The 12,319-nt window shown below is 42.2% G+C and overlaps 1 protein-coding gene across 1 annotated transcript in view; it reads right to left on the bottom strand.

The window, feature by feature from the left end:
* SI (sucrase-isomaltase) overlaps positions 1-12,319 on the bottom strand; it is a 350,476-nt gene that overhangs the window by 78,431 nt on the left and 259,726 nt on the right. Inside the window, 2 exon segments of the mRNA XM_029616444.1 lie at positions 311-445; positions 4,334-4,396. Coding sequence (XP_029472304.1) covers positions 311-445; positions 4,334-4,396 — 198 coding nt within the window.

Raw genomic sequence — 12,319 nt, 5'->3', positions numbered from 1 at the left:
CATACTAGAATGTAACACCGAACTTGTACAAGTAATGAATTTGCTAGGAAATGATGAAGTGATCTGGCCATAGTACTGGTAGGTGTTTTTTAGTATTGCAAATATCAATCCTACTATATAAATTTTAAACTGCATGTTTTGCTATCATTGTTTTCAAACAACCATATGAATAAACCGAATCTACAAAGACAACCACTTAACATATATGATTTCTGGCTTCATTTTCTTTTTTTATAATGTATGGGTTTACTGTTAATAGAACAACATCACAATTAATTTTTTTTAATTGACATAAAATATAGAAACTTACTATCCACAGCCCATCAAATTTAATACTTTTTTTATTGTCTTTGGAATTATTATAGTACTCTCTTATTTCTGATTCCCACCAAGCAACAGTGTTGTTTCTGAAGAAGTCTGGCATTGCTGCATAAGCTCTGTATAGCTGCAAAAGAAAAGGGTTTCTTTGAATAAAATATAGACAGTGAAACAGATCTGTATGTCTTTTATGATGTTAAGCATTCCAAAAGCATGCATGAGAAATTCAAATTCGGTTCAAGTTTCTACCACATATGACACGAGGCAGGTGGCACTTTATAGACTATTCAATGTACCGAGGTATGAGCTTTCAAGGACAGAGTTCACTTGGTCAGATGCATAATTCATGCTCAGCACATTGAATAGTCTATAACAGTGATGGTGAATTCCAAGCTTCGAGTGCCACAAACAGGCCAGGTTTTCAGGATATCCACAATGAATATGCATGAGATAGATTTGCATACAATGCCTGTATGTTCGCATGCACTTTTACCTGCAGAAAAAAGAGCATGGGCAGGTGGAAGCAAAGTATACATGGAGCTTTCATTTTTTTTAACTTTCTCATACTGAGGAGTTTCCCTTTGAAAATTAGTGTTCAGGTGTTGCGTCCGTCGGTCCTTGACGGCTTCGCCCCGTTTGCCTCACCTTATTCACAGCTCCTCCTGCTTACCTGGGAAAGGTGACTATTGCAGCATCGTCAAGCTTACCTCTCTGGCGTCCCCAGAATGACTATGGTGCAGCCTCCCGTCATTGCTCCTCCCAGGTACCTACTAGGGTGCGCGCACACAATGTACGTCTTTGTACCACCCTTGGCGCGAACCTCAAGGACGTTCCCTCATGCTGATGTCATGCCATCCGGGTATATTACTTTCACTCATTTGCTAGCTCCCCGAGTTAGCAAGGACTCAAATCCTTGCTAACTCGGGGAGCTAGCAAATGCTACTCTGCCGCTTCCGTGCTGCCGCAGGAAGCTCTCTCTTTCTCTGCCCGTCGGGGTATATGCTAACTTGGGTACCCGCTCCTCGGGGGCCCTCTGCTTTATTTCAGGAGCCTTACAGGGAATAGGTACTCGCTCCTCGAGGGCCTGCTCTCCCTACCTCGGTGCCAGTACCCTCTACAGCATCCCTGGTGGAATCGCATACCAACAGCTAACACCTAGTGAGTACTCTAACTCTCAGTCTATCTCATCCACAGTATCTCCTCACTGGGAGACCTGCTGCAGAACTTCCTGATGTCATCAAAGGAGAGAAGGGTTCCCTCTGTTGAGGTCCCTGAGACTACAACCACAGACTGCCTTCACTACTGCCACATCTGGTGGAGATCTTCAAGCTGTAATAAAGAACCTTCCTGTGTTTTGTGTGTACGAGTCTAGCCCAGTGCTGTAGCTCCTCACGGGGCTCCTCCCCATGGGCGTGGTCATCTCCACAGCATCCAAGGATCCACAAAACACACGTTATCATAATACCCCCAATGGGTCCCCACCGTTGGGAGGCGGGGCCAAACGGGAAGTAGAGGCTGACTGGAACTTCACCAATACCAGCCCTCATTCCCCACAGGTTGAGCCCTTGGGTACTGGGGCCGGCTGGTCTTAGACAGGCTTCCGCGTGGTTGATCCCGGAGAGAGAGTGTCCAAGGCAGGGAGCCAGGAAGTGGCGTAAATGCTGGGACCGAAGGAGCAAGGTTAAAGACTCGGCCAGATTACAGAAGCTCAGACAGACAGAAGCAGGTGAGCAGTTAGGAACAAGTTAAGTCCATGCTTGTGAGTAGGCAGGTGTCTAAGAAAGGCCAAGTCCAAGGCAGTCAGCTGGAGATAAGATCAGGTTCAAGCTGACATCAGGGCAGGCGGCTGGAGATAAGTTCAAGTTCAAGCAAGGGTGAAAAACCAAGGAATCCATCCAGAGCGTGGTCAGGAAACAGGAAGCTGGAACTGGAGCACAAGGACTGAAAGAAGAACACGAACACTGGAACAGGATCAGATACTGGAACAAAAATACTAGAACTAGAACATGAACGAGAGGCAAGTAAGCACACGACAGGAAGCGTGGAGAACTGTTGCCAAGGCAAAGACTGAATGGCGGACCCTGCCTTAAATAGTAAGGCCAAGAGATATCATCGTCCGGGGCCGTGGGAAGGTTTCCCACCACGGCCCCTTGAAAGTCAGCGAAGGTGCATGCACGCACCTAAAGCAGGCAGGCTGGAACTAGAAGATGTCAGCGTCTCTCCTCAACGCACGTAGGGAGACCCGATGTGGACCGGAGGAGGCCACAGAGCTGCCGGAGGAGCCTGGGAGCATAGCAGGAGCGCGAGCACATAAGCAACTGCCTACAGATGCCAAGGAGGAAGGGCCAGGTCTGGAACCCGGGCGTTGGGGGTGAGTGGAGCTGGCCGCAGGCCTGCCGCAGCCAGGAAACACAACAGTATCCCCCCTTTATGCCCCCCTCTTGGAAGTCTCAGTTTGCCTAGATGGGCTTGATGGAACTGTTGAAGGAGCCCTTTATCCAAGATGTTATAGGCTTTTCCCCAGGAATTTTCTTCAGGACCATACCCCTCCTAAGAGAGAAGGTACTCCCAACAGTGGCCTCTCCTCCAGACATCCAAAACTTCTTCTACTAGGTAGATAGTGTCAGTCTCCGAGATGACTTGTGAGGGTACTGGAGCCTTACGGAATGGCCAAGAGAGCGCTAGAGGCTTGAGTAGCGAGATGTGGAAAGAGTTGTGTACTCCCAGCGTAAGTGGCAAATGGAGCTAATAGGTCACTGGGCCAATGCATCAAACAACTGGAAATGCCCAATATACCTGGCAGCGAACCGCTGGGAGGGGAGCTTCAAACGGATATGGTGGGTGCTCAGCCATACTTTGTCACCAAGTTGAAATTCAGGAGCAGGTCTTCGAAAAGCGTCCGAGGATTTCTTGGCACATGCAGAAGCTTGGCGCAATCGTTGGTTAGTAAGCGTCCATAAGGCCTGAAGTGCGTCCACAGCTGCCTGGGCTGCTGGAGAAGGCACCAAAAGGGGGGATCAGCAAAGGAGGCCATGGCTGTCTGCTGTACACCAGAGAAAAAGGGGAGACTCCCGTGGCTGCGGCGATGTGAGAATTATGAGAAAATTCAGCCCACGGGAGTAGTTGGGCCCAGTTGTCTTGCCTGCCTTAGATAGTAAGGCCGAGACATGTCATCGTCCGGGCCACAGGCAGGTTTCCTGCCGCGGCCCCTTTAAAGTCAGCGAAGCTGCGTGTGCGCGCCCCTAAGGCGGGCAGGCTGGAACTAGGAGATGGCAGCGTCTCCCCTCGACGCATGTGGGGAGACCCGACTGGGACCGTAGGATGCCGCAGAGCTGCCGGAGGAGCCTGGGAGCGTAGCAGGAGCATGAGCGTGTAGACGACTGCCTACTGCTGCCAAGGAGGAAGGGCCAGGTCCAGAACCTGGGCGTCGGGGTTGAGTGGAGTCAGCCACGGGCCTGCCACAGCGGGAAACGCAACCAAAAGCACATAGTACACTAGATAGGTTCTCAAAAGGGTTCTATATAAAGGTCAAAATTGCTTCCTTGAATAAAAGAGAGCCTGAGAGAAAAATAAATAGAATAACAACTGGAAATTAAGAATAACAAATTTGTTATAGCAAATGTTTTCTGCTGTGTGGACCTCACCTTTAAAGGATAAGACTTAATTATAGTTACCATTACATACATTTCCAATGATTTTAACTTGGCTCAAGGTTTTGTTCAGATTTTAGAGTCAAATAGAAGTCAATGGACTGAAATTCCATTTTAAGACTAAACTTTTCCCCTTAGCTCACGCTTTTTAAATGAGTCATCATTGGTATAAAATTAACTCATTTTAAACATATAAATGGTTAAAAGAATATAACAGATTAAAGTATTTAAATGATTATCTCTCACACTTATTATTCATGAGAGCTTCAAAATCACTTTCACATTAATATTAGAGAGAGAAACTGTTATGGTCTGACAATAGTGTATTGTGTAACATTGGTTTTTCAGTTCAAGTATATGCATACCTCTACTTGTGAATCCCAGTCCAAAGAGTCATTCACAGTTACATTAGGAAGATCTGGCCAGACCTTCAAAAGAAAGGAAATAAGGGAATTTAGCAACTTAAGCATAGTCTTTTAAGAGAGCAATTCAAAACAAAAAAGGTATGACATATTGATTAAATATAAAGAGGAAGATTTACATAAGAACATAATGGGACCAATTAGGCTTCTAAATAAGCCCTTTTGACAATTTACTAGGGCTGAGTGCCTACATTTATGCTCCTAGTTTCATTAGGCAGGGAAACATAGCTATGGGCTTAGCAATGATTTTCAGAACTAGGCATCTAATCCAGGCAAATAAATAGCAGGCTTACATTTAGGAGCCTAACTTTTAGGCTCTTTATTTTTTGTGAATTTTCAGCTGAAAATGTCGGCCATCCATTGCTCCTACCATGTTACAGGGGCCATCCAATGGCACCGGTAGCCCCTGTGACATAGTAAGGGCAAAGGGCCATCGGCGCCATTTTGATTACTAACATTTTGATTACTAACAAATTTTATTTACATTTTGATTACTAACATGCAAAAATATGTAGATACAACTGTAACAGGTCATACTTTTTTGCAAAACAAGTTGGAAAACTTGGAAAACAGTATATGTCGCTGCAATCTTAGGATTTTGAACTTTCCCAAGAAAAAGTTAGTTTGTCCGATTGAGATGCTACATAAATATTTCCTTGAAGTACTTCAAATAAAAGAAGAAATGTTACTACCTATTTCAAAAGCTTACTATTTACCGATAAAGTCATCTATACAAGTGAATATGAAGTCGGCAGCATCTCCCATTATAGATATTTCACATCTCTCCTCGTTTCTAGAGACTTCAATAGAGGAAGAAGTGAAAACGTCAACTTTAATTGTTTCGTTAGCTCTAGACTCGGATAGGGAGTTTGTTCTTAAAATGTTTTTCAGAAATAGAGATATTATATAAGCTGAGGCATCCCCACTGCGAGCCCTCCCCCCCCCCTCCCCCCAGGTTAGCTTACAGATAGCAAGGTGTAGTATGGAGCAATATTATCAAACAAAGGTTGTCTTGACTTGGCTACCAGTGTCATTCATTATTCCCATTCTGGCTAGCAATTCTAGAAAGCTGATTTTAAGAGCCATTGTTCATATGGTGCCCAAGTCTTGGTAAAGCCCTGCAGACATTTTCGTTTGTGTGCCGTGATTTTCCCCAAGTTATAAATGGTATGAACCCGTTGTTGTATATGTATATCATACTCTGCTTCTTGTGCTATGTGAGTCTGTAACTGCTTTATCAATATGAATAAAATGTATAAATATTAAAAAAAAGAAATAGAGATATTATTTTTGGGGAAAAAATCCATATATTTCCAGTTATAGCTAAATTGACACAACCTAAAAGAAAACGATTCCTAATGATGCGCCCAGCTGCTACTGGTTTGGGGGCTTCTTTTTGGTTATATTACCCTTGCAAGTATGTGATTAAGCATGTTGGGGTTAAATATGTTTTTTTTTACCCCCTTCAATTGAATTCCTTTGTGAATAGTAACGTAAATCCAGGTTCTCCAATCCCTAGAACCAGCTCCGAGTAAACCGACCAGTATAATAATAAGTAGCACTAGCTATTGTGATTTATTCCTAGTTACTTATAGTTTAATATATTTCCTTAGATATTTGTAATTGAAATCCCCTTAAATCCCCTTAAATAAATCTCTCCCCTTTTCCAGCTCCAAGTTGATTTCCCTGATTTATTGTAACTTTCTCAATTCCTATATCTGATTCACGATATTTAAAGTTCAAGGTTCTTTTTGAGAACATTGTTTTACGTTATGTTATGTTTTACACACTTTGTTAATTGTAAACCGGGTTGATGTGATGCCTGTCATGAAACTCGGTATAACAAAAACAATAAATAAATAAATAAATAAATAAATATGTGGTCTGACAGGATGTTACAGAGATCTAATGTCAGGTACAAGATACTTGCTTTATTGTGTATTGAATAATATGTGAAAGTGTATTTTCTTTTCTCTGTATATCATTTCTTGCCAAGTTTATGCTTGTTAACTGTTTAGAAAAATTTATAAATAAAGCTTTAAAAAAAAAACCACTGGTAAGGTATTGACTCACCTTCTAAACTGACCATTTTGCAAGCTGTTCACCACAGGAGTCCTCAGTATATGTCCTTTAAGGGTAGCCACAGATAACATAAGGACTGTAACTGATACTATCTATTGCACAACAAATTTTCTACATACATACATAATACATACATACATACATACATACATACATACATAAAGCAGCACCACATGACTAGACCTCAGCTAGACTGGCTGTGACATCTCCATGGCTACCTGTGACGGGTCAGGCGAGACAAATTGCTTCTAACATACCTTTGCACTGGGTTCAATGACAACCTTTTCTGAGGAGATGTGGGTGCTCAGTCATTAGAAACTATGGCATGACATCTGATTCATAATCCTACCTTCACACAGTCTGACCAGTATCCTTGTGTAGCCTCCCGGAGAAGCTAAGCTAACCAATATGACATCCCAACGGCAAAGGCCCTCACCATCCTTACATGGTAATTGACATTTTGCCTAGGTAGGAGTAACAGGGTGCATCTGTGTATGGGTGCATGCAACCAGAAAAAGGTATGCTAGCTTGGAATGACCTGTGATCATTGTGGGAATGTGACAATGTTGCACAGCTGCTTTACTAAAGGCTGGAACTGAAGGCCTGCTGGGTGAGCACTCTGATGTCAGTACTGGCTCTGAAACAACTGAGGTAGTACTGTCAGGCGTGTCTTTGCAGGCCCATATGACCCAAAGCTGTTGCGCCCGGTTGCAGGCGGCTGCGACCTCTGCTGCTCACCTCCTTTCTCTCCACTGCTCCGAGTCTGGGGAGGAAAGCTGCCTCCGCTTCTCCACACCAACCCTCCTGGCGTTGCCGGGACGGCGTGAGCGCTCCTGGCAGCCACCTTACATCTGAGGTGACCTAGGGCACGCGCGCGCGTGCCTGGCCCCTTCTTGAGCTCGTCATGGTGGGAACCTCGGGGGCATCCCCACCGCATGATGTCACCCACTTTCACCACTTAAGCTCTGCTGGCTTTCAGTATGACGAGTTAGCAAGGATTACGGTCCTGCTTAATTCTGCCATTCTGCGACTTCAGTTGCTGTTCCTGTCTGGGTGATCTCGGTACCCACTCCACGGGGGTCTTGTTCGCACTCAGGGCTATTCACTCCTCGGAGGGCCATTCTCACTGCCTCTGCTTTATTTATTGCTAACTCCTATCTGATTGCTCCTCCCATCAGATAGCGGAACATAACAGAGAGGGGATCATAGGGGACAAGGGAGACCCCCAGCTGGGCCCAGAGAGGCCCAGCTGGGCAGACCCAGGCCCTAGGTTAAATTTAGGCAGGGCAGGAGGCTGGTTGATGGGTTTTATTTGTTTATTTTTTAATGTGCTTTGTGTTTGGAAAATGAACTAAACCAGAAAAAAACATTAAATGAATTGCAAAACCAAACCAAACCAAACATTTGTTGGTTGTGCATCCATATTATAAACATCTATCATATCACCTCTCAGTTGTCTCTTCTCCAAGCTGAAGAGCCTTAACTTGTTTAGCCTTTCTTCATAAGAGAATCATTCCATCCCCTTTATCATTTTTGTTGCCCCTCTCTTTTGCTTTTCTAATTCTGCTGTACTTTTTTTGGGAAATAGATATCAATGATTTTAAGAAAGATAACAATTCTGTAGCTTTGACTCTTTAAAAGGATGTGGTATATTCTCCCTTCTTCTGGTAGTCTAATAGGCAACCAGTCATATTTATCACATGGTACCACAGGAAGAACAATTTTAAAAAGGATTTACCCAGGTAACTATGGAGTCACCCAGTAAAACTGAGGGCAGAAAATTGCGCTCCTCTTTGTGGGTAGAGGTACTTTTGCCAGTGCCAGAAATGTGTGGGGCCTGGTGTGGGGGAAAGGGAAGAATAGGACCATCAAGGAATGCTTCGGCATTTCATTTTGAAATCCCCATACTTGATAAATGGTTTGGACTTTACAAAGTCCAGAAGGACTGACATGCCTACAGTATCACTGGTCCAAAATTTTTAAAGCAGGTAATTTCTCTTTGAAAATTTGCTTGCAATCCCTCAGGTACAAAGTGTTTAATTTATTATAAAACTTGATTGTAAAACTTGGTAGGTAGATGCTGCCAGGTATTAGGTTCAAGATATTAATTTTTATACTCCTCTACTCATAATGATAGAGAATGGAAAAGGAAGATGATAAAATTAACTTGGTGAAGGAATATTTACAAGAAATTAAACTTCTGCTATCCTTAGCAGTGTAGACCAGAATTACTGGAGACACTATTAGGAGACCAGGAGTCAACCCCCAGGAAAAGGATCTAGGCATCATTAGAATGTTAGGAATTATTAGGTAAGGAATAGAGAATAAAATGGAGAATATCATAAAACTTCTATAATGCTCCATGGTGCAACCAGACTTAGGAGTGAAGTTTCAAAAGTTTTGTGCAAAAGCAGTATATACATGCGCATGTGAAGCATATATATTCATTTGTGCAAACAAACCTATGTGTGGAAAAAGGGGTATGTTTGGGGCATGTCGGGACGTAGTTTGCACATAGGCATGCAAGTTGCTATTTTATGAGATGTATGTGAATACATTTCAAAGTACTCAATTCTATTACTACAGGATAAAATATAGATTAGTTATCTAATAATGGAGAAACATTTAGCAAAAACTGCTTGATTAGAACATAATGCCCACTTATAAGGAGAGCCAATCATATATAAGAACATAAGAACATGCCATACTGGGTCAGACCAAGGGTCTATCAAGCCCAGCATCCTGTTTCCAACAGTGGCCAATCCAGGCCATAAAAACCTGGCAAGTACCCAAAAACTAAGTCTATTCCATGTAACCATTGCTAATGGCAGTGGCTATTCTCTAAGTGAACTTAATAGCAGGTAATGGACTTCTCCTCCAAGAACTTATCCAATCCTTTTTTGAACCCAGCTATACTAACTGCACGAACCACATTCTCTGGCAACAAATTCCAGAGTTTAATTGTGCGTTGAGTAAAAAAGAACTTTCTCCGATTAGTTTTAAATGTGCCCCATGCTAACTTCATGGAGTGCCCCCTAGTCTTTCTATTATCCGAAAGAGTAAATAACCGATTCACATCTACCCGTTCTAGACCTCTCATGATTTTAAACACCTCTATCATATCCCCCTCAGTCGTCTCTTCTCCAAGCTGAACAGCCCTAACCTCTTTAGTCTTTCCTCATAGGGGAGCTGTTCCATTCCCCTTATCATTTTGGTAGCCCTTCTCTGAACAATAAACAGTATATATTTTTGGAACCAATCATATAATACAAACATTACTTCTCCTAATGTCTTCTTTTCTGAAAACTTTCAATCATTAAACTTTCAGTTAAAACGGAATAATGAGAGCAGTTTAGGTTTGTATTGGTAACCTTGTTCTGTGAAACATACTCGAAATATCATACTCAGAATTGCAGCAAGAACCTATTTTTTAAGGAATGCCAACAAAATGGCTGTCACATGCACACTGAACTTGACATTGGCCTTGTTTCGAATGCTATGAGTTGGTACTATTGCAAATACATTTGGTCACTTATTGGTGTAATTTTACACCTGCTAATTATCAGACTTCTCTGTTGTATGCTATCATTGGGTGGGAGGTTTGGGTGAACTGAGGGAAGTTCTAGGAGGGTCTCGATGAACTGGAGATGACTGGGTGAAGTTGTTGAGGTATTGGCAAACAGGTTATTTTAAGAATGTGTGAATTTTTAAAAATATATATCCATGTATATAAATCAGGGTGTTATGTGAGGAAGTCATATTTTTTTCATGTGTAAAATATGACAGTAACTTTCAAACCAGTGCACATGTACGCATGTGCATCGGCCATGCAGCTATTTTAGAACCTGTGCGCATATATGCACGCATGTTATAAAATAGCCTGGCTGCGCACACATGTTTTATTTATTTTATTTATTTATTTTACAAATTTTCTATACCGACATTCGTGGGTACATCATATTGGTTTACAATAAACTAAGAGAAATACATCATATAGTGTAGTATAGAAGTACAGCGCACGGGGGGGGGGGGCGACAAATTTGAAGTGGGTGCGCATAAACTGGGGGTTTTTAAAAGGGGCACACGCCAAAGCTATTCCTGGTTTTACCAGCTCATCCCCGGTTAAGAGAGGAATCCTCCAACCCCCTCATCCTTAAAACTCGGTGCAGAACTCGGTGCAGATCTGCCTATTTTTTCTTTATTTTTTTAACTTGCGTGCTATCCATAGCAGAAGTAATGTTACGTGACATGAGGCCTCAGGACATGCCGCATCATGGATTTACTTGCACATCTATGGTTCATGCCCTGAAATGCCCATGCCCCACCAATTCCCCACCCCTTTCTGAAAACTTTCTAGATGTAGGCGCTGCGGGAGATAAGCACGTATCATGCTAGCTTTAAAAATCATCTCGGCGCACATGAGCCCGATTTATTTGTGCATCCCCTACTTAATGTGTGCGCCAGGCTTTTAAAATTTACCTTTCAGTGCTTATATATATAAAATAGGTAGAGAAAGTATGGCTTTTAATGCATTGCAACTAATCACATATAACAATCAAACTTGAATATGCTGGGAGGTAGATATACCCATATTTTATTATCCGCACATACCTGATATGCACAGGTTATAAAATATTGTAGTAGATCTCTGCACGGCCATATAGGCACTTATATAGAACCCCGTGGAATTCTTTGAACGTTATCCTTTATGAATACTGTGTGCAATTCTGGTTGCAGTAATTAAAAAGAATATAATGGAATTAGAAAAGTATGGAGAGGGGCAAACAAAATGATACAGAGATTGGAACTGCTTCCTTTCAGCTTGGAGAAGAGATGGCTAAGGATAGATATGATAGAGGTCTATAAAATCATTGGTGGGGTAGAACAGGTAAATGCAAAATGATTGTTTAATCTTTAAAAAATAAAAAAGATTAGGGGACACTCCATGAAGTTGCTAGGCACATTTAAAGAAAATCAGAAAAAAAAATTTCACTCAGTGCAAAATTAAGTTCTGGGATTCCTTGCCAGAGTATGTGGTAAAGGCATTTAGCATAGCAAGGGTTAAAAACAGTTTGTTCAAGTTGTTGAAGGAAAAATCCATAAACCGTTATTAAACAGGTAGATTTGAAGAAAGTCACTGCTTATCCCTGGGTGTTAGCAGCATGGAATCTATCTACTATAATCCTGCCCATATACCTGTGACCTGGATTGGCCACTGTTGGAAAGAGGAGACTGCTTGATGGACCCTTAGTCTGACCCAATAGAGCAGTTCTCATGTTATGTTAATAATAGAAGGACTAGGGGGCATTCCATGAAGTTAGCAAGTAGCACATTTAACTCAACGCACAATAAAGCTCTGGAATTTGTTGCCAGAGGATGTGGTTAGTGCAGTTAGTGTAGCTGGGTTCAAAAAAGGTTTGGATAAGTTCTTGGAGGAGAAGTCCATTAATGGCTATTAATCAATTTTACTTAGGGAATAGCCACTGCTTTAATTGCATCAGTAGCATGGGATCTTCTTAGTGTTTGGGTAATTGCCAGGTTCTTGTGGCCTGGTTTTGGCCTCTGTTGGAAACAGGATGCTGGGCTTGATGGACCCTTGGTCTGACCCAGCATGGCAATTTCTTATGTTCTTATGTTCTTAATTGATCTTTGTTGGGTATCATCTGCCAAGTTTATATTTATGTATTTATTTATTTAAAGTCTCTTTTATACCGATAGCCGTTCGCACATCGCATCGGTTTACAAAAAACAAGAACTTTTGGGCATAGCCCTTACATATAACCGATAGATAAACAATTAACAGGGAGAGTGGATAATACTGAAAGGCAACGCAAATTAATAAATCAA

Source organism: Rhinatrema bivittatum, chromosome 9 (genome assembly GCF_901001135.1).
Source record: "Rhinatrema bivittatum chromosome 9, aRhiBiv1.1, whole genome shotgun sequence".
In the NCBI taxonomy this organism is placed as follows: Eukaryota; Metazoa; Chordata; class Amphibia; order Gymnophiona; family Rhinatrematidae; genus Rhinatrema; species Rhinatrema bivittatum.
The sequence above is the reverse complement of the archived record's forward strand: the minus strand, read 5'-3'. Positions and strand labels throughout refer to the sequence as shown.